The sequence below is a fragment of the Mustelus asterias genome, chromosome 27 (assembly GCF_964213995.1).
Source record: "Mustelus asterias chromosome 27, sMusAst1.hap1.1, whole genome shotgun sequence".
Lineage (NCBI taxonomy): Eukaryota > Metazoa > Chordata > Chondrichthyes > Carcharhiniformes > Triakidae > Mustelus > Mustelus asterias.
In genome coordinates, this window is record NC_135827.1 from 9,549,465 (window position 1) to 9,573,340 (window position 23,876).

The 23,876-nt window shown below is 44.2% G+C and overlaps 1 protein-coding gene across 3 annotated transcripts in view; it reads right to left on the reverse strand.

The window, feature by feature from the left end:
• Positions 1 to 13,574, reverse strand: part of LOC144479846 (opioid-binding protein/cell adhesion molecule-like) — a 1,112,572-nt gene extending 1,098,998 nt beyond the window's left edge. For all 3 annotated transcript variants that reach the window (XM_078198839.1, XM_078198838.1, XM_078198840.1), the window contains exon 1: positions 13,008 to 13,574. In XM_078198839.1, the coding sequence (XP_078054965.1) occupies positions 13,008 to 13,222 (215 nt within the window). In that variant the 5' untranslated portion in view covers positions 13,223 to 13,574. The remainder of the gene's footprint in view (positions 1 to 13,007) is intronic.
• Between the last annotated feature and the right edge of the window lie 10,302 nt (positions 13,575 to 23,876).

The window sequence follows — 23,876 nt, forward strand, 5'->3', positions numbered from 1 at the left end:
TCCATGATGCTGAAGGGGAGGGGAAGGGAGCAGAAATAAAAAAGAAACCAATTTATTAATGTACTTAAAGTAATGTGGTGCTAATCTTAACTTTAATGGAACTTACAAGGCGTCCTGGAGCGCCACTAAATTGAGTGCTCTATAGATCACAAACCTACAGATCTCAAGGCATCAAATTCCCCTCAGTTCTTAAGACTCAAAAGCTTCAGAAGTAAACTCCCCTTAGCCTCCCTTCCGAAAAGTAATGATTTTAAAAAAAATACGTAAAAGTCTTCCACCAGCATTTGCAAAAAGAATGAAGCTCCAAGTAACTTGCAGGTGTGCGAAATAAGTCACTGGACCGTGTGTTAATTAATGTCAAGTTTTCTGGCTTCCATTCGCACTTTGTGGTGTAATGGCACCGAGGTTGCAAAATCGAAAATCCAACAGCACAAAAGCAAAACCGAAATCGTGCTAAATTAAGTCCAGAAAACTTAATGATTCTGTCAAAAAGCAAAGCCAGTTTTTTAAAAAGAAAATACGATTTTCCCCCCCGTGCTACTCCTTTTGCCAAGTCACACATTTTTCAACGGAATACAGCCTTATGTACATCATTTAATGAGCTCTGTAAGATTATCAGTGGCTGCTGGCTGTAAGTTTTATATCACATATTGTATGTGAATTATTTTTGATTTTCACACATGACTAGTATTAGTCCCGTGGGCAGTGAAATAACCAGACGGGCCGACAGACTAAGCCACTTAAGTGAAATACATGGAAAATGTTCTCCTTTTATCTGCTTCCTGTCATCTGCTAACACAAATACATATCATCTGCAGCACTCGTCCATGTAATGCCAGAAAAATTTCTCTATCAGAATTTTGAAGCAAAAATATAAAAAGGCTACATTATTTTAAGAAAAAATGGCAAACTGTTTTGTGATTCACATCAATTTTGTAGATATAAAGCAACACATTTCTGCAGAAAATAACAGCGATTTTACTGCAGTGCCTGTGATGTGATGATTGTTTTAATTGTCCATTATAATAACACGCCATTATGCCCTTTTCAGAGGAGTCAAACTTTTCCCCAATGTTTCCAGTAAAACAGTCAACTTCCCATTTGTCACAAAATCTTCTGGGTCATTGCTGTATCAGTGTAATGCTGTTGCCAACTCTAAAGGGACACACTTGTTATGTTTGGTTTCTGCGATATTTAACACACACTGTGGGGACACTCTCCTTTCATTTGTTTGAACAGGTCAACAGCTCGTGTCACTTAGTGTATACATGCTGTTTAGCTTAACTACAAAACAACAGAGGCTATTTGTCCAGTCTCAGGGGATATGTGGGCAGTGACTGACGCATCCCTTAAATTGGGTTAAAAATGTTACCTATTTATTGCATCAAGTTTACAAATGTTCACACAGTTTCATGTATTTCAATTGAATTTTATTTGTCTCACTCTCGTTGACCACAAGCTTCTCCCATTTTCCCACCATTGACACCCTTTAAAGTTGATTTCAACTCCACTCTTTAAAGGGACAATTGCAAACATGAATTTTCATGGATTCTGGAATTAAGGGTCAGAAGATTTACTGGGACGCTCCCGGAACTTGATGGTTTGAGTTATAAGGAGAGACTGGATAGACTGGGACTTTTTTCCCTGGAGCGTAGGTGACTTAGGGGTGATCTTATAGAGGTCTATAAAATAATGAGGGGCACAGATCAGCTGGATAGTCAATATCTTTTCCCAAAGGTAGGGGCGTCTAAAACTAGAGGGCATAGGTTTATAATGGGCAGAAGGAATCTCTCAGTGAAACCACGAAGAGATGGCTGCTGGTACCAGAGGTGGTCAGTAACAGATGTACCCACGTTCCTGGGTTCAAGGTTGAAAGTGGTTTGATGGCCAAAGCAGGGTTGGAAAAGCAGGTACAGTGGCACATTCAAATGCATCCTGATGGGTGTATCACAGAAATCCCTTCACTCTGCCAACTCATGCCATCTCCAGGACATCATCCCACATAGACACCTTCAGCAAATGATCCCAATCTATTTGTTTAACATATGTCATTAATCATACTCAAAAGTATTCTCTTTCCTTCCCTGCAAGGGAGGCAAGTAGAGAAGATATGGGTGAGGTCAACCTGATCATAGATCAGCTAGATAGTCAACATCTTTTCCCAAAGGTAGAGGAATCTAAAACTAGAGGGCACAGGTTTAAGGTGAGAGGGGAGAGATACAAAAGGATCCAGAGGGTCAATTGTTTCACACAGACGGTGGTGAGTGTCTGGAACAAGCTGACGAGACAGTAGTAGATAGAGGCGAGTATAATTTTGTTGTTTAAAAAGCATTTAGACAGTTACATGTGTGTAAGATGAGTATAGAGGGATATGGGCCAAACGCGGGCAATCCGGACGAGCTTCGTGGTTAAAATAAAGAGCAGGATGGACAAATTGGGCCAAAGGGCCTGTTTCCATGCTGTAAACCTCCATGACCTCACCCTGATAGTAGTACAAGTGACAGCACCATACATCAACAGGGTCTTAGTGTGCCTGGATGTCAGAGATTGGGGGATGTGGGGGGATGGGGGGCCTTCCTGTTACCTAGTGTCAGAATAAAGTATCAGGCAGCCAAACGGCATACAACATATTTCAGCACTAACTGAAATATTATCATGTGCATAATGCTCACTGAGAACAATTCTAATTCATGTCATTAATCTTGCACAGGGCCTCCAAGTATCCTATTGGAGATGATGTAGGAGGATCATGATGACATGTCCTCAGAAAAGGTCATTCTCTCTGAGGATGCAGCGTCACAGGACCAAAGTAGCCTCTTTTGTTTTCTTGCAGTGCAAGGACAATGCAGATGCATAGGTCCTTTAAATTTGTGTGACTGTGCAGCTATGGTAACTTCAAGAGGTCACCTTGTCCCGAGCCTGCACGGGAACTTGTGGACTACCATGCAGTTTTGACAGAAAAGTGTACAGGATTCATACAGACCAAACACCAGCTTGAGTACTCATGCTTCAGTGGAATGGCCAAGGAAGACTGTTGGGTCTTCACCTGGTGACTCTCAAATCACAAGTGAGCAAGATCAGATGGAGGAGACAGGGACAGCCATGGAGTGTTTGCACTGGAGGCCACTGTACAGTCCAGGCTCTGCTCAGTTGGCTGCAGTTGATGGGGGGCTGTTGGCAAAGAGCAAACTCCATGCACATCAGTAAAGAAAGGATGACATCCTTGCAGGATTTCCTATGCAACCTTGCAAAGAGCTTGGAGGAGTCCAGCTACAGCATGGGTAGCAGGATGTCACAGGTTTTGTGATGATGTTTTTGTCCATGTAAAGAGTGGCCAGCTTCATGAAAGTTCAATAAATAAATATTATGGTACATTAATGCGACACATGTTCGAATGTCACTTTGCTTTTTAACTTTTGAGTCAAACAATAGGGGGTGATTCTCCCAGCCCACTGCATAGCGTTAGCAGCGCAGCAGGCCAGGAGACATCAGCAGAGGCGTGTAGCGGGCTTCATGCTGGGCGTCACTGCACGTCTCCGGCCGCTGGATTTCCAGCATCGGCAACTCCGTGCCAGAAATCGGCGCAGAGCTGAATACATTATATCGATCGCCATTGGCATATTATTTTGTGGGCCTGGGTCTGAAGTCCCTGGATCTGCTAGCCTCACCCCTCTCCTCACATGAGTGTTTCACTCCAGCACGGTTTACAACAGCTCACCACTAATGGGGAGCAGGTGGTCTGACCTCACTGGAGAAATGGAAGGCCATGGAGGCTCCCCAAGGAGGTAGAGTGTCGGGGGGGGCAGGGTGAACCCTGGCATTGCCGACTCCTCAGTACCAGCCTGAGCCCTCTGGCACTACCCAAGGATCAAAATGCCAATACCTAGGGGGTTCGATTCCCGGCTTGGGTCACTGTCTGTGTGGAGTTTGCACATTCTCCTCGTGTCTGCGTGGGTTTCCTCCGGGTGCTCTGGTTTCCTCCCACAGTCCAAAGATGTGCGGGTTAGGTTGATTGGCCAGGTTAAACAAAATTGCCCCTTCGAGTCCTGAGATGCGTAGGTTAGAGGAATTAGCGGGTAAATACGTGGGGGTAGGGCCTGGGTGGGATTGTGGTCGGTGCAGACTCGATGGGCTGAATGGCCTCCTTCTACACTGTAGGGTTTCCATGATTTCTATGTTGGCATTGCCCACTGGGCATTGGGCATTGCAAAGGGGTCGGGGCCCCGCTACCACTCTGTACTTTGTGATCGTACATCATAGACAAGGGGGGGGGGGGGGGGGGGGGGGGTGCGCGGTGGCCCGCTCAGCATGATGCTGCCAGTCTCTCCAGCGGGAATAGGCCCTGTCCACAGAATTTCAGCGTGATTCACACTGGGGCTGTCTGTGATGCACAGTATGGGAGATACATTTTGAAAATCCCACTGAAAAAAGAAGCGGGGTTTACTCCAGTTTTTACATGAATTCGGCACTTAGAATTGTTTTGGGAGAATTGTACCCAGAGCATTTGTTTCTACAAATTTCTTGTGTTGTCCATTTTTGGTTGCTGCCCACCAAGTGACCTAATAAGTAATCAAAAGAGCTAATGCTGAGCAATGGGATGGGGTGGGGGGTTATTTGCCAGACTGCTTTGTGTTGAGGGAAAGTTGGAGTTGGGACACATGGGGAAGTGTGCAAGTGGATGGGCCTCACTATAATGAGGGTATCCCAGGAAGCAACTTATATCATTGCCTTAGCAGCATCACATTCTGCCTCCTCCTTCTCAGCATGGTCTAAATAGGCCCAGTGCTCGATGTCTAGTTCTTCCTGAATTGCACAGTGTGCAGTGCTGTGTACCATGACCAATCTGGAGACTCTGACTGACACATATTGCAAGCTGTTTGCAGATCTGTCCAGGCAGCTGAAATGCATCTAGAGCATCCCAATAAATTGCTCAATGGTACGCCCGCAGATAACACTGTGTAACTCCTGGACTTCAATGCTTGTGTTCCTCAGCCACATGTTAAGTGGATCTCACTTGGGAAGTCTTCAAGCTACAAAGATATCAGAGAGGGTGACCCTCATGTTGGATAAAGCACTCTGGCAGCTGCCTGGAAACCTTGCATACATCTGCATAAAGGTGTTTTTTTGGTTGGAAACCAATGGCACATTGATGGAGTTGATGAATAATCCTGGACTGTGGGGTTCTGGGGGGTGGTGCCTTAACTTCCACACGCGTACAACTGATGTGCTTGCGGGAAGCCAGCTGGAGCTGCAAATCAGAGGTCCCGCTCGCATTGATTGGCATCTGTGGCATGTTTTGCATGGGTGCCTGTCCTGACAAACATATCCACAGTCACCCCATCTTGTGAATTTGAGAGACATCAACTGCAAGACCTGACAAATTGCTCAATGAAGCCATGGAGGAAACAGAGGGACAGATGTTGATGGTGGCGGATTTGACAGCTACTGGTAAAGCATCGCACCCAGCCCACTTTGACAGAGGCTCTTGTTCCAGAAGGCAGCAAATCTCTGCCATAACCTGATTGATGGGGGAGCCTGAGCCACTCATGCTCCGACACATTGACGAAGTTTATCTCTACCTGTGCACCCTATTTTGTTGGTACGGTCTCAGGCAAACTGTGTTCATCCTCTCTCTCCCATAGAGCGGCATGTCAGTGAGAAACAGGCTGTCATGGTCCCTGATGGCAGGACTGGAGCCAGAACAGCTCCTGATGCTGCTGGTTGTTTTTGTCCTCATCTGCGGTCTGAAAGCATAATATCCCCACACAGCAGAAGGTAGTCACTTGACCCATCAACACAATACCTTAACCAAGCTCACATCTCTCCCCCCCGCCCCCCCCCCCCCCCCTCCCCCACAATGCCTAATCCACCTGACCTACACAATTTGGGGCTCTAAAGGACAATTTGGCAAGGCCAATCCACCTAACCTGCACATTTCAAAGAATATCATAGAATCCCTACAGTACAGAAGGAAGCCATTCGGCCCATCAAGTCTGTACCCAACGCAATCCCACCCAGACCCTATCCCCGTAATCCAAAGTATTTACTCTGCTAATCCCCCTGACACTGGGGTCAATTTAGCATGGCCAATCAACCTAATCTGCACATCTTTGAAGTGTGGGAAGACACTCACGCAGACATGGGAAGAAGGTGCAAACTAAGTTCAAACATGTGGGAGGAAACCAGAGCATACTCAGACATGGGAAGAATGTGCAACCTCCAGACAGACAGTCACTCAAGGCCAGAATTGAACATGGGTCCCTGGCCCTGTGAGGCTAACCATTTTGCCACCGTGCTACCCTTCATGCCACCGTGTCAATGCAACAGCAAAAACAGCAAAGTGGGGATCAAAAGTACAGACCTCTAGAGTTACTCAAGTCACCTCTCAGCACATGTACTGTGAACAAAGCCTTTTACATAACCAGGCAAGAAATTAGATGCGAGGTCTCAGTATTTATTTGCATTTTCTCAGTCACGTCTTCAGCCCCCCTCGACTGCTGCTGTACCCTTGCCTTGCTTTCACTGGCAAGGATGCACAGAGAACCTGTGCACCCACAGTTAAAATTCCAAAAGCCATGTTCAAATTGCTGTACTTGACTGACTAACATATTGAAATTGACAACCCATCCCTCTGGAGAGGATCGTTCACATGCAGCCAAACATGCTGCATTCAAATGTGGAAATTAATGGGTTGGAGCCAGCGTCCCAGCATGCTGTCTATTTCTACTCTTCTAAACGCCCATCCAATTCTGAAACCCACAAATTATGAGAATGCAAATTCAAATTCACCCCAATATTTCTGTATATTAATCTGATCATTTTAAAAGCACTTTTCAACCACAGGTCCAAGTTATTGACTCTATAACTAAGTTTAACTATTCTCTCATTTGTACGAACAGTAACACCGAACGTGAACACCACCCCTTGACATTCAATTTTGTAACCATCACGGAATCCCCCACTATCAAAATCCTTGGGGTTACCATTGATCAGAAACTCAACTGGACTCATGACATAAACACAATGGCTACAAGAGCAGGTCAGAGGCTAGGAATACTGCGGCGAGTAACTCATCTCCTGACTCCCCAAAGCCTATCCACCATCTACAAGACACAAGTCAGGAGTGTGCTGGAATACTCCCCACTTGCCTGGATGGGTACAGCTCCAACACCACTCAAGAAGCTTGACACCATCCAGGACAAAGCAGCCCACTTGATTGGCACCACATCTACAAACATTCAATCCCTCCACCACCGATGCTCAGTAGCAGCAGTGTGTACTATCTCGAAGATGCACTCCAGCAATTCACCAAAGATCCTAAGACAGCACCTTCCAAACCCACGACCACTTCCATCTGGAAAGACAAGGGCAGCAGATACATGGGAACACCACCACCTGTAAGCTCCTCTCCAAGCCACTCACTATCCTGACTTGGAAATATAGCGCCGTTCCTTCGCAGTCGCTGGGTCAAAATCCTGGAATTCCCTCCCTAATGACATTGTGGGTCAAACCGCAGAACATGGACTGCAGTGATTCAAGAAGGCAGCTCACCACCACCTTCTCAAGGGCAACTAGGAATGGGCAATAAATGCTGTAAGAGTTTTAACAACACCAGGTTAAAGTCCAACAGGTTTATTTGGTAGCAAATGCCATTAGCTTTTGGAGCCCTGCTCCTTTGTCAGGTGGAGTGGATATCTGCTCGGAGATATCCACTCCATCTGACGAAGGAGCAGGGCTCCGAAAGCCAATGGCATTTGCTACCAAATAAACCTGTTGGACTTTAACCTGGTGTTGTTAAAACTCTTACTGTGTTTACCCCAGTCCAACGCCGGCATCTCCACATAATAAATGCTGGCCAGCCAGCGATGCCCACGTCCCACGAATGAATTTTTTTTAAAAATCAGCATCTTTGTAACTACAAATAACATGGTGACAGCATAAATTGAGGCCGGTGCATCCATGCCAGGTTTAAAAAAGACTGATTCAGCCAGTCCCACTCCCTTGCCCTTTTCACCATTGCCCGAGCAAATATTGTTCTCTTCTGGTGCTTATCCAATTGTCGTTTTAAAGCTGTGACTGTGTCCGTCTTCACCATTCTCAGGTAGTGCATTCCAGTCTTAACCACACACTGTGTACATGAGTTTCACCTAATGTCATGTTGCCTTCTTCTGGCAACCACCTTAAATTGGTGCCCTCTGTCTCTTGACCCGTCTGCCAACGGGAACAGCTGGTCTCCATCTACTTGCAGGTCCCTCGTGAATTTGAGCACTTCTATCAAATCTCCTCTTTGCTAAGGATAGCAAACACAGATTCTCTAATCTATCCACATGACCCAAGTCCCTTGTGGCTGAAAGCCTTCACATCTGTCCTAAAGTGTGATGCTGAGAGTTTGACACAATATGCCAGTTGACGCTAATGCAGATGTTTAAGGTTCATCATAGCTTTCTTGCTTTTGTAATCTATGTTGGGCGGGGGGGATTTTCCAACTTTGTTATGGCAGATACAAATCCTAAAATTGTAGAAAAAACTCTCGCAAGAGGGCCATCATGGAATTTACATGGGGAGATCTTCCTGGTCCTCATTGGCAATGTTATCAGGCTCAGACATAGCAAGGGCTTAAACCTGATCAACATACATTTAAATATTCCAAAATGGCTTTACACCGTTGCTTCCCACTTCACCGCCTGTTCCTCCTCGCTGACATGAAGTCAAGTCAGTGGGAATCACTGTTGCTTTCCCAAAACCAGTGCCAGGTTCACAGTGCTGGATTGGCCAGGGTGGGGGAGCTATCAGAGTGCTGCATATAGGGGGCATGGTCGAAAGGGGTGGGGCCTAAAGGGAGCAGGGCCTATAGGCAACCCCATAGTGGGAGCTGATTTCATGTGGTGGGAGAAGACCGAAGTCCTGGTGCCAGCGAATGGCTGGGAATATGCCCAAAAGACCAAATGCCAGCAAATTGAGGGGGTGAGATCTCAAACATTAATTTGAGATCACCCTGATCTCCATGGAGCCAACTTCACTGGTGACTTCAGACCCTATCCCTCGCAATGATGGCACTAAACATGCCCCCCACTTTAAAATGTCAAAGTGTGGCAAGAGTTGGAGAGAAAACCTGCCTGTTTCTATGAGGAGAAACACACCGATTTTCAGTCAGAACATGACACTCTCGGCCGGAATTCTCCGGTCTCGCATGCCCCACTACCGCTCGCAGTGAGAGAGGAGAATTTGGCGCTTAGCCAAATCTCCACTCACAGCAGCGGGACCGGAGAATCTCAGGCACGGCTGAGGTCGGAGAATTCCAGCCTTTGCCACATATGGGGGCAAATTCCGCCCTATGACTCTGTTTATAAAGCCCAGGAAACCATATGCCTTTTTAACCATTTTCTCAACCTGCCCTGCTACCGTCAACTACATGTGCACATGTACCCCCCTATCTCTCTGTTCTTGAAGCCTCTCCAGAATTATACCCTTATCAATCACTTCACATTTCTCTGCATTAAATTTCATCTGTCATTGAATTACAATTTGCTGTATTTCATGATGTTATGGCAAGAGGTCATCTTTTCTCAATGTCCAACTCAGCTTGCTGTTCATGTCAACAAGAGACTAAGAACAATGCCAACTATAGTGAAGAACAAGATCTTGATAAGCAAAGCAAAGTTCAAACTACTGGTACTAGTGACATATTTACTTTAGCATGCCAAATAGGGTATGGTTTCACAAATTCAACCACATAACCCAGGAGGACAAACTACACTTCCATGGGGTGTGTTTGAATTTGTCTTTTGATGGAGGAAGGGTCAGTGCAGTCTATGTATTAATTCTCCATTGGTGCTGCTTTACAATCAGCCAACACAAGGCGTAATCTTAGCAAACTGAGGAGTGACGATGTATGTGTACTTCCTCCTGTGGAGACTGTTCAAGCGTCCCTGCAAGCTCGCTGACTCAATTAAAAATTTCTAAAATAACAAACCTTACCTTAGGACTCAAACACTTAGCCCAATCACACTGGCCAATTGGTATTCATGCAACATCATCTTTAACTGCACTGGTACAAAATATGTGTTCTAATGCAGCCAATGTAATAGGATTTGGCAGCTTAGTGTCAGTAATAGAAATGTCTGTAAAGGTTATCTTAAAATGCTCCCAGTCTGATTGGGCTGCAGTTGGTGGACCAATTTCTTGAAGTAAATAAAGTTAAAACTTCAAAACTTTGGATGCCTCGAGGACAACCTGCAATTTGCTATTGCTGGTAAAGATGTGATTGGATAGTCTCCATATAGCAAAATAATGTTTTCGCCACAACTCAGTGGGTCAGTGAGTGAGCAAAGCTCCCCATGAACAACTGAGTCCCGAGACATGGATGGATCTCTCCATTCAAGGCTGGACAGTGCAATTATTTCCTTTCTTGCATTACTCTTGGAAATATCCATTTGTACTCCATCATGGACTCTTCTGTTTGGAAGGAGAGCACCTTCGCTGGCAGTGTTTGTCTCCTCTGTTGTTCAAACACTTAGATCATTAAATAATAATAAAATATTGCCTCCAGTATCATGAAAGGGATACTGATCTTTTGCATTGAATACATCAACTAGTATGTAATAGTGGAAGAACATTCTGATGTTTTGGGAAGGTGGCCCTTTGGCTAGTCTGGATTTAGGATCCGGTGACCACAATGATTAGCTGATAAAATTCTGAAACACTACAATACCTACTTAAGAATCCTTTCAGTTTCCAATCAGTAACTTGGATGGAGATGACCTTGATGCATCGACTAGATCATAAACATTGTCCAATCCAGGCTGGCCATATTTGTGTTTTTACAATGTCTTAAATGGAAGCGGTTTCAATAATATTTAGCCCATTAAATGCAACTCTTCACCTGGTCTCCCACAACGAGCATATTTTCCTTGGAGAGCATTAAAATGACCTTACTTCACTTAAATCTCTGGAACATAAATGACATCCCTGTGCAAGCAAAATCAACACTGCTGGAGTTGTCACCTAACAGAAGCCTGAAATTCTCATTGAAAGGAAGAAGTATATTTTCTCGTGGTATCATTTGATACCATAAGAGAGAGGACTTGAAGTATGCTGAGTGCAACAGGAGCCATTCCCTGCCAACATGTAGTGACGGAGACTGACAATGCAGTTATCCCCAACACAAGCAAGATCCTTCTGAAATAAAAGGAATACATTGAGTGATCAAACATGTCTATCTTACTCCCTACACACCCATGTATGAACCATACAACATACATGCAATTTATGAATTGAAATAATATACAAAAATAATAATTTCTATACATATTAACCAATCAGTTTCAAACACTTCAAAACAAGAATTATTGGTGAAAAAAATCACAGGCAATGGCTGCAAAGTTAAATTAAGAATTAATCACACTGATAGGAATATAGGTTCTAAATTTCTTCCACTTAATAACTTTTCTTTTCTGAATATAGAAAACAGAATATCAGACTGACTAGTAACAATTACCAGCTTCATTTTTTCCCCTCAGTTCTCACACCAAAGATGATGAAGACAGTCCCTTATTAACTGATACATTCCCAACATTGAAAGCATTACCAATTGTCACTACTATGGACAGCATAACTTAGAAAACAAAAACTGTAATAATGTATCCAGATGTCCTTTGATTAGAAGGGTGCCTCTCTGTCGAGATGGCTATACTCCAAGAAGGATTGCATTAATAAAATCACTCGCACTGAACAGAGGGAGTGCTCTATACTAAGGCTACACAAAGCTAGCAATGTATACAAAACAGGGTCCATTGATATTCTTCTGCCAGAGATGGATGTTCTAACCACAGCACCACAAAAAATGTAAAACAGCTTTATCATTTATTAATGTATTTAAAACAAAAAAAACCCGGCAACCTTTGTTTTTGCCTAAATGTTTCATGGGTTAGACGGATCCTCTCGTATCTAAGGGTATATGAGGCAAATAATAATTACATACTAATGACAGGATTAGCAAGAGTACAATAATGCAATTAAACCTGCACAGAAGGAATCCTCAGCAATTCTAAAAATAAAACAACCAAAAGCATAAATGCATCAAAGCATTCTCCTGTACAGCGATAAACAACTGCCCTTTTAAACGTGTACCCAGCTCCTTCCCTCTATATATATATATGGGAATAATATTGAAAAACTCGACCTGGATGGTAGCGCTTCTCACCTCCTCCTCCACCACCACCGCCTCCCCCCCCCCCCAAACAACTCCTCCAGAAACTTAGAAAATCCCCGCAATCATCAAGACAGTTGCAAATAAAACCAGCAGTCAACATCTTGGACAGCATCCAAGAATATGGGCAAAAGTGTAAATGAATGAATCATTCTGGCCATGAAAAATTCTCGGTGCGTGTGTGCACACACATGCCTGCATTCTGCATAACTTATCAAAAAAAAGGGGGGGGGGTGTTATTGTAATCGCCGAAAGCAACTGAAAGATAAAGTGGGCAAATTAGAATTAATCAGTTTTCACAGTGGAGCAGCTTGTATCGGGGAAAAAATAATAATGCGCTCCCCCCCCCCCCCCGTCCCCCAAGATGACATTGCAATACCGAGGCTGCCACACAGATTATATGTACAGGCAAATTCCTGGAAGGGGGGGGGGGGATATAAAGCTGTATCTGGAGTAGATAAGCCGCGCTCACTATGCTTCGCGACAAGGGCTTACCTATCTCAATATTATTAAATCCAACAAATACACTACTGACCAACAAACATAGGAGGGATCCTGTCTTGTATATGGACAACATAAAGACTCCGGAATGGTTTCAGGAGGCAGATTGTTTCCGAAATAGAAATTGACACAGTGATATTGACAGTGCAATGTTTGGTTAAGAACAATAAACATTCCAGTAAACAGGAACTTTTCATGCATTCTTTTTTAAAAACCTGAAAACAATTGATTGGAATTCAATGGGTTCTGGAGGAGGGTTTTTTTTTTCAAAAAACAAACAGACACTTGTGTTGCCTACCTGAGGACGGCGTTCTCTCCCTGTCTCACTGTCACGTTGTCCATTGCTTTGGGAAAGTTGCTGTCGCTGCGGCCGACCGGCTCCCCTGCGGGTACAAGGAAAAGTAACCTCAGCGCTAGCAACATCAGCCACCTCCCGGGGCAAAAGCCCGTCAACTGCCGCGTCCCGGGGCCGAAGCCCCCCCTCGCCGGACAGAAGACCACACAGAGCCGCATGACAAGTTCGAAACCCAGGCGAGCCTCCTCCACAGGCAACACAGAGAGAAGAATATAATATATATGTATGTCTCCCTCTATATATTTGCAGGCACTTCCACACGGAAAACTCCAAAAAATGTATATATAATCCAAAAAAAATAATTATTTCCCAATTGAGCTGTATCCAAACAGTCCAAGATTTCCCTAAATCCCAAGAGGTCTTCTGGAAAAGGCAATAATGATTTGCAGTCCAATCCAAAAAAAAAGAGAAGGAAAATAAAAAGATTGTGCGAGCTTCTGTCACGGAGAGAGATGACAACAAGAATCGGATGAAAGCTAGTAGCTATCCAACGCGGCTACAGCTCCAGTGCTGAAACAGTCCTTCCCATTACAGTATCGTCACACCGAGTCCGCCTCCCTCAATGGCCAGCACGCTGGAGTTACACTGGAATTGGACAGCAGGTATAATAACCCTTTCCTCGACATCTCATCTCCCCCCCACTCCTCCCTTCATTTAACCCTTCCAATTCATGTTCACATCTCCAGCAAAAATTGAAACATCCTACATAAACACGCACATATATACACGCACGCATTTCAATGCACTTACTAACAACACTAACCTAACCATCCACAGGACCGCAGTACAGAACCCAATGTTGGATCAGAAATCCTTCACTATCGTGTAGCGACGGCCAGCGATTAAAGACCCCCACATTGCTACACTTGCACAGCGTGGCAATGGGGATTTAACCCTTTGCTCCCTGCAAAAAGCTTGCTGTCTCTCTCGCATTTAATCTATTTACAAACCTCCTTCCCCGACAATCAGGCCCTTAAGACGTTTAACCCTTGCATTATCAGCGGTAGATTCCTTGTCCAAATCAACTGCTGGACATGTTAAGGGTTTCTTTTACCGCAGCCCTCTGAAATGAAGCTAAAGTTAGTCACAAGTAATTGCAACCTTTCCCAGTTCAGCAATGCGCAGTTTTCAAGCCGTTTCGTTACAGTTGCAATTCATTTAATGATAACCATCCACAAAGTACACCCGGGGCAACACACATTTTGCAGCCGTGTAAACCTCACTGATAAAACCAATGTTGTTGAACTCGTTTAAATAATGCGTAACTCGAAGCTCCCAACATCATTCCATTCATCATTAAACAGTGATAGGCAGCAAGCAAACTTTTTATTTTCCCTCTTGCAGTTGCAGATGCTCTTGAGACCAGCAGGGAATTCAAGCTATCTTTCCCCAACCATCATCACGTATCAGTCATGTCAACATCTGTAAAATGCTATGTCTGCTTTGTACAGAGGTCCTATTTTAAATTTTAGGTCAATCAAATTGTCTGCAATGCAAAATAATCAATCCAGTTACAGTTTCCAAATATGTTCCAAACACTCCTATTGGGTGGAATTTTCCCGTCCTGCATGCCGCAGGAAGCGAAGTGGGCAGGACATGGACAATGTGAAGGTCCATTGACCTCCGATGGGATTTTCCGGTCTTGGGGTGAGCACGGCCGGAAAATCCCTCCCATAGAGTCATAGGCCAGTATTTTACGACCTCGCTTGGGCAATTCCGGGGCGGGCGTAGCGGTAAAGTTCCGACCATAGTCATAAAGGTCTGCAGCACAGAAAAGGCCCTTTGGCCCATTGCATATAAGCTGGCAAAAATTACCACCTAACTATTCTGATTCAGTTTTCCAGCACTTGGCCCATAGCCTTGTCTACCTTGGCATCGCAAATACACATCTAAATACTTGTTATGAGGGTCTCTGCCTCCACCACTCTTTCAGGCAGTGAGTTCCAGATTCCAACCACACTATGGGTGAAAAAGCTTTTCCTCACGTCACCTCTGCACCTTAAATCTATGCCCCCTGGTCATTGGTCCCTCCACCAAGGGGAAAAGTTTCTTCCTGTCTTCTCTGTCTGTGCCCCTCATAATTTTAAACATCTCAACATGCCCCCCACCCAGTCTCCCCGTCTCCTCTGCTCCAAGGAAAACAACCCCAGTCTATCCAATCTCTCTTCATAAGTAAAACTCTCCAGCCCAGGCAACATCCTAGTAAATCTAATAATTCCAATGATGATTTTAGAAGTTACCTTTCCCCATGGATTTCAATGCTACTAATTAGATGGAAGTATATCCTTAAAGGGAAATCAAACATACAAATGCACACAATTGTCAAAGTGGAAGATTTTTGCTGGAGTTTTACCGCCTCACCCGCCCGAGACTTGTAAGATCCCGCCAGAGGCCAACGGAGAATGATTCTGGGGCAGGCGTGGCGGTAAAATTCCAGCCTTTGAGTGTAGTTCCTCTCTGTGACTCGCTGACATGCAATCAGATATCTTTTTCCTGCCACAGTTGAAGACCCAACACAATATTTTAGAGAACTAGGTTTCTATTTGGAGAGAGATTTATTTTAAATTGCTTGACTTTGTCGTTTTATAATTGGCACCTAAAAATATTAGGGACATGGCTTCTGCATCACTGCAAAGTGGTTTCTGCCTGGCAGGGATATCACCTTACACCTTTTGTTTTATTAGTTAATGGGATGTGGGCGTTACTGGCTGGGCAGGCAATTATTGCCCCATCCTTAATTGCCCTTGAAGGGGTAGATAATTATAGAATCCCATAGAATCATAGAATCCCTGCAGTAGAGAAGGATGCCATTCAGCCCATCGAGTCTGTACCAACCACAATCCCACACAGGCCCTATCCCCATAACCCCACACATTTGCCCTAGCTAGTCCCTGACACGAGGGTCAATTTAGCATGGCCAATCAATCTAACCCGCACACGCCTACCCGATTGTGAGAGGAAACCCACACAGACACAGGGAGAATGTGCAAACTCTACACAGACTGTGACCCGGGGCTGGAGTTGAACACGGGTCCCTAGCGCTGTGAGGCAGCAGTGCTAACCGTGCCGCCCAAAAGAGCCAAGTATATTGCTGTGGGTCTGGAGTCACAAGTAGGCCAGACCAGGTGAGGATGGCAGATTTCCTTCCCTAAAGGACATTGGTGAACCAGATGAGTTTTTACCACAATGATTTCATGGTCACCATTAGACTTTTAAATCCAGATTTTTACTGAATTCAAATTTCACCATCTGCAGTGGTGGGATTAGAACCTGAGGCTCCAGAACATTACACTGGGGCTCTGGAATACTAGTCCAGTGACAATACCACTGTGCCACCACCACTGCTTAAATGTGGAGTACAGCAACATGAGACCCTTTTGATAAGGCTGGGTTACAGCTTTTGAATTCAACCCCTCATGAAATGTGGCTTCGGGCCAGTGTCATTTCTTTAAAGGCCTTTGAGATCTCCACACACCCAAGAAACTAAAGTGCATTTATTTTTAAAGGGGATGTTCTGAGAGCGTGGGTAATCCCACCTGGGCTTTTAAGTCATTTGCTCTGCTGAGACTGAATCACATTCTTGCAGCCAGCAGGCAGCCTGCATGTGCAGCATTCCCTCCTGGCCGTGAGAGAATCATTCCAGCTCACCAGAATAAACCATCTATTCTCAGTGAACAACTGATTCTGGAGTGATTGGTTTCGGACCGATGACACAGCAGGCCTACAAAATGTCCTATCTTTGAAGGAATGAGGCTTTAATTTAGTACTTACTCATTTTATGTGATTTGACTGACTATCTGCTTTAATGGCATGCTGGAACAAACAAACCACCCAGCGGCAGCGGCATGGGTCAGGCAGTGGCATCGTGGTATTGTTGCTGTTCGAGTAATCCAGAGACTCACGGTAATGCTCTGAGGACACAGGTTCGAATCCCACCATGGCAGATGGTGAAATTTGAATTCAAATAAAATCTAGAATTAAAAGTCCAGTGGTGAACATGAAACGATTGCCAATTATCATGAAAATCCATCGAGTTCACAAATGTCCTTTCAGGAAGGAAATCTGTCATCCTTACCTGGTCTGACCTTTACATGACTCTAGATCCACAGCAATGAGATTGACTCTTAAATACCCTCAGGGATGGACAATAATTGCTGACCCAGCCAGTGATACCCACATCCCATGAACAAATTTAAAAAAACAGAGAAGTTGACAGAAGAAGGGGCGGCACGGTAGCACAGTGGGTTAGCACTGCTGCTTCACAGCTCCAGGGTCCCAGGTTCGATTCCCGGCTCGGGTCACTGTCTGTGTGGAGTTTGCACATTCTCCTCGTGTCTGCGTGGGTTTCCTCCGGGTGCTCCGGTTTCCTCCCACAGTCCAAAGATGTGCGGGTTAGGTTGATTGGCTAGGTTAAAAAAAAAATTGCCCCTTAGAGTCCTGGGATGCGTAGGTTAGAGGGATTAGCGGGTAAAATATGTGGGGGTAGGGCCTGGGTGGGATTGTGGTCGGTGCAGACTCGATGGGCCGAATGGCCTCCTTATGCACTGTAGGGTTTCTATGATTCTATGATTAAGGAGACTACAATGTTCAGCTTTTAATTTCTTCTGTCAGATCCGGGTTTATGATCCCTGATGCATAATTAGGCATTAGTAAGATACTTGTACGTTTAAGAAGAAGCTTTTAAACAGTAGGGAGCTTGTGGAAGTCTGTCCACAGTAAGAAGTCTCAAATCACCAGGTTCAAGTCCAACACGTTGATTTGGAATCACGAGCTTTCGGAGTGCTGCTCCTTCATCAGGTGATTCTCACTAGAGATCTCACTCATTGGAGATCCTCAGCCTTACAGAGGCTGCCAACACGCGGGAGCTGTGGTCTAATGTTGATAGTGCTGCTATCAATGTACCAGGGCCTATAATCATAGAATCCCTGCAGTGTAGAAGAGGCCATTCAGCCCAGCTCCCTGACAAAGTATCTTACCCAGGCATTCTCCCCTGCCCCATTCCTTTAACCCCGCACATTTCCCATGGCTAATCCCATCTAACCTACACACCTTGGGACACTAAGGGGCAATTTACCATGGTCAATAAACCCAACCTGCACATTTTTGGACTCTGTGAGGAAACCGGAGCACGTGGAGGAAACCCACGCAGACAGAGGGAGAACATGCAAACTCCAGACAGCTACCCATGGCCGGAATCGAACCCGGGTCCCTGACGCTGCTAATCACTGTGCCATCATGCCGCCCCATATATACGTAGACAGAATGGATAAATTAATCAATATATAAATTCACATATGATTTTACTGTTGTAATTCAAATTTGCAACCCCTTTATCCTCCCCCATCAAATTTTCATGTGCTGATTGCTTTAATTAGTACTTCTAAATTAAAACACTAACTGAGCCAGCAAATAAGCTAGTTTCATATTAGTCCATAATGATTGCAATTAGAACTGCATTAAACTCTTCCAAGGTATACAGCACAACTTGAATATTTGTTTTTCCATACCAAAAGCACTGTTTTGCAACATATTACCAGCATATAGTTTATTGAAGCATGGTTATTTTTAACCATTTGTGAGGGAAAAACTGAAAATGCATATTATGACATCTGAAAAGGATAAAAGAATGAAAATATATATTTTTTTAAAAAGGCAAGTATCATCACAAATCTGAAAGTAGAGCATCATTTGAAAAGGAACGCAATGGTACTGCATGATTTTTGGGAGGACATTGGTGGCAAGCTGCCACGCAATAAGGAAATAAATATTAAATATAAATTGCATTTGTAATTTCTGCTCAACTATATTTTTTCCAGGACATTAATTTGATTACTTGGACAATTGGTCCAGCTTTGGTCCCTCCTCTAAGAAAGGATTAACCTGTCTGAGAGGGGTGTGAAATATGTGTTCGCTAGATTGATTTTTGGGATTTCCAGAGAGGCAGAAAATGGCCCTTTATTGGCCACTTAAATGGTTCAATTGGCCGGTTGATCAGAGTCCATTCCGCCATCTTTTCCACCGCTGGCAATAAGGCATGGCAGGGGCAACAGCTGGCACCTCACCCAACCATTCCTCCTCCTCCTTTACCCAACCCCCCTAACCCCATCATGTTACCAGCCCTCTTGCCTCTCAGCCACTAGCCGAAAGGCCCTGGAAATTTCCGCCATAATCTCAAGGGATCAATCATAGAGAATTGATTTGAGGAGCATTTTCTTCACTCAGAGGGTTGTGAATCTTTGGAATTCTTCATCCCAGAGTGCTTTGAATGCTCACTTAATGACCATATTCATCCCGGGGATCAATAGATTGTTGGACACTAATGGAGTCAAGGGATATGAGGATGGGGCTGGGAAGTGCAGTCGAAAGAGAAAGGATCAGTTATTATCTTAGCGAAAGACAGAGGCGGTTCAAGGGGCCTAGTAGCCAGCTCCTATTCCTATTATGTTCTCACTGCAAATCATATTTTGTGTAAAATGTGTCTTTTAAACAATGTGTACTGCTAAAACTTCTGAATGTTTCGAAGAACATGAGAACAGCTCATTTTTTTGAAATGCTTCTGACTATCTCTCCATGTGTAAAAGCTCTCCATCCTAGTCTGCCTGCACAACCTGAAGTTGAGTTTATACAATAGGCAAATAGATATACCAGTATGACTCGAGCTTAAGCTCTGTCAAAGTCTCCTGGGTAAATAACAAGCACATCACTGCCAATTACAAGAGGAAATTAGGAAATCATTTTCAAAATCTTTCTCAAACATAAGGAGAAAACCAATATCATTTTATTGAGTGAAAGTACAATGAGTCTATTCTTCTTTTCTCTGCAGGTTGAACATTGAACATCTAATATCCCATCTACATCTAATGCCTGTTCTTTTGTTGCACACCAATTCAGAACCCACATCCCAATGTCCTCACAGACTAAAAATGGGTGATGATAGAGGGAATGGCAAGATAAAGAGGAGTGAATTTGAAACATGCAAGAAAAAGAACAAGGCAGAAAAGCTACCTTGCTATTTGCGCGGATGCATTCTAAGATTACATGCAGGACAACAGAATGCTGTGAAATAGAGCTCTGAATCTTGCTCACAGCTCTCCCAAGAGAGGGGTATTTTTACAACAGCAGCATTGTCCCTAACCTCTGTATGTTCTGAGATCCTGCTGAAAGCCAAATCTTACCAGCAATGTCATACAGACAGTAAAATTGGTCGAAAAAATAACAAAAGCTTTAAAGTAGACATTGGTAAATATGAATGATGAAGCAACTGAGGAATATTTAAAGAAAGAAACCTCAATTATCTGTCTCTGGAGATGGCAGGGTGATCAGACTATACTCCTTGCCAATGCATTTAAACAAGTGAATGCTTAGATGACACATTTAAACATGAGCCTTTGTGAAAGCATTGGAGGATTTGCTTTAAAAACAGTGTTATTTTTTTTGTCTGAAAACTAATATGCGTTGGAGGAAGCTAAATCAGTTCCCAGTGGACCCGTGTCCAGAGCACCATCTTAATTTGACAGTTTCACCCAGTGGCGCCCTCAGGCTAAACTGCCAAGGAAATTAGAGGCCTCATGAAGCCATCACGGGGACTAGCACAGCTAAGTAATTCAGACAAAGAATTTAAAGTTTTCAGAGGGCTCAAGGGAAATTAACATCAGGTTTTTTCAATGGTTTGTGTTGGTGCAATAGGGGTAATATCCAACTGATTTTAGAGTTTAGCTGTACTGCCCTGAGAAATAATGTGAAAGAAATGGACAAATAAGTGGACCAGGACAGGGAAAGAAAAAAAAGTGATATGATATCCAGGACAGATGACCTTTCCTACTGAGTGATTGGCTTGGAATGCTGAATTATATAATCATGTAACTTCTGCAGCAGGCCAACTTTGACAGGAAAACAAAAAAATGAAGGGAAACTGATTTTGACATGAGTTAGTAATTATTCTGGAGTGCCGAGGTTTAGGACCGATAAATCAGAACAGATGTGCATGGAATGGCTTAGGGGAAACAAGCGTCTGATTCTGCACAGTTTTTCTTCCTAATATTAACCTGGGAATTTGAAATCCCTTCAAGGATATGGGGTCTTTGCAAATCTTTGCTTGGCTGTTGTCTTCAGTTTAACCCTTTATATCCGATAAATATCAAATCCATGTTATCTGCCATTTTAACCATATTTCAAAAACTAGAAAGCATTCTACACTGCACTGAATACACAAATGAAATAATTTTAAACAAATTCCATAATTTCCAGATTCTGATGTCAAAAGTTAGTATTCTAATTCTGTATCGACATCATTTCATAGAATCCAAGGCAGAAGAGGCCATTCGTCCCATTGAGTCTACACCGACTCTCTGACAGAGCATCTTACCTGGTCCCTCTTCCCCACCCTATCCCCGTAACACCACACACTTACCATGGCTAATCGATCTAACCTACACATTTTGGGACACCATGGGGCAATTTAACACGGTCAATCTACTTAACCTGCATACCTTTGGACTGTGGGAGGAAACTGCAGCAAGTGGAGAAAACCCACGCAGACACGGGGAAAACGCGCCAGTTCCACACTTGCTGCCACAAAGCAGATTAGTTGAAAGGGCCAGCCACTTTATGAAGCTAGGGAGGAGCTAAGTTTGTAACGGAAGTGGGCAGGAATGAAGGGGGTTGGGGGGGGGGGGGGGGGGGCGGGGTGCAGTCAGTGCAGTGGAGGGGTGGTGGTCAATAGGGGAAGGGCTTGTCAGTGAGGGGGAGCAGTCAGTGGGAAGTGGTCAGTGGTGTGGTAGCCAGGGGTGGCTGGTCAGTGGGGAGAGCAGTTGGGAGAAGTTCAGTTGGGAGGTGTCATGGGGGGAGGGGGGAGTGTAGCTGTGGCTCCTGTGGAGGATCGGGGGGGGGGTGGCAGGGGAGTCCCATGGGTGAGGTGGATGGGGGCGGGGGTTCAGTGTTATAGTTACCCAGAAGTTAGAAATGGTTTTAATTCTTCTAACATTTTCTGGGTAATTGTTGCTGTAAGACAGTCAGAACCATCTGAGATTTGTGATTTAAATCATATCACGGATGTTTCCCTTTTCAGGACAACTGCCCAATGGAAGTTTAAACTTCCTGGACAATCGCTGTACAACTCTTACATGGGGATTTCTGAGAGGGTGGGCGTTACCTTTGAGGTAGCCCCCCAGGTGTGACGTCCTGGGGAACAGAAGCGATGAGTCATTGACACTTCAGTGCAGTACTGGGGGAGTAATGGAATGTCAGAGGTGCCATCTATCAGTGAAGATCTCCAAACTGAGGCGCCCTGCTTCGTTGAACGTGGGAAGATCCCATGATAAAAGTACAACTGGGGACACTTTACCCGTCCTGGAAAACATCCATCTTCACCAAAGAAAATTAGCTGGCCTTCTATCTCATTTCTGTTTCTGTCAGTTGTCTGTGATGGTTCCCAAAATAACAATCTTCAAAAGTAATCCATGCTGAAGATGCAAAAATGTGCTTTGTAAAAGCAATCTATTGTGTTCCAATTCTTCTCAAAGTATAAGAAAATAGAAAAGGAGAAAATCAATCTATTTTATTGCCAATGAGCTGAAAACTTACCCCAGTGCTTTCAACACCACAGGAGGTCCACTCTCATTGTAAAATGAGTTCAGGTTTGTGTTGCATCAAAAATTCAAATTTTAATTTCCCACTCCACTGAATTTCAGAAAATAGAAACGTCCTTTTCCAAATTCCCCATCCGCATCTCTCTCTCCAATTGCCCAGTGCAAGATTCCACTTCTGAGTCTCAGCTTGCACATGTATTCCATCCATCATCCATCCCTGTGCAATATAGCTTTAATACCCCACTATTCTGCTTAGTGTTTCTTGACAGTCAAATCTAGTAAAATGTGAAAGGTGTCCCTATGTGAAATATCTGCTTGGTTGGGAAGGCTTAGGACACAGTGTTACTGTCACTGTAATCCAGAGACCCAGGGTAAGGTAACGGTCAAGTTGCCATGTCCCAGATGACCATAGCCTGCTCTCCCCTTTGAGGAGGAGAATGGGCTCATTTAAACTGAGGGTCACCACACCTCAGGCAAGGGGCAAGGATGAGAAGGCAGGGCCTTCAATGAGTAACCTCAGCCGGTATGGGAATTGAACCCACATTGTTGGCGTCACTCTGCATCACAAACCAGCCGCCCAGCAAACTGAACTAACTGACCAATCCAGAGACCTAAGGTAATACTCTGGGGACCCAGGTTCGAATACCATCACAGTTCAAGTGAAATTTGAATTCATTGTCGTAAAAACCGATCTGGTTCACTCATGTCCCTGAGGTAGGAAAAGAAATCTGCCATCCCTGGGCTGGCCTACATGTGACTCCAGACCCACAACAATGTGGTTGACTCTTAAAAACGCCAAGGCAGAGTATTTAGGGATAGGTAATAATTGCTGGCCCAACCAGCAACGCCCACATCCAATGAATTTAAAAAATCTGCAAATCCCCACAGCCCTTAAGAATTTGCAGCCAGCTCTGTAGTCCAGAAAGTTGATTGATCAACACAGCAACTCCAGTCTACTGAAGTTTATTTTTTTTGCTTATCTTAAAATCCTGGACACCAGATTACATAGAATCGCTTCCCTCGAAAAACATTTCCTTTTAATTACTCAGGCTACCTGCAGTTGGAGTTGCAAACTGTCAAAAGCTTCCCATTTGTCATTACCAGAACCTTTGAATTCTTTTCAATATAACACATCCTTTGAGTGTCAATAAGATAGTTTAGTAGCCTGCACCACTGTTGATTCAACAATGCGGTGTTTTTTTTACAAAAACAGTGGGGGACATTG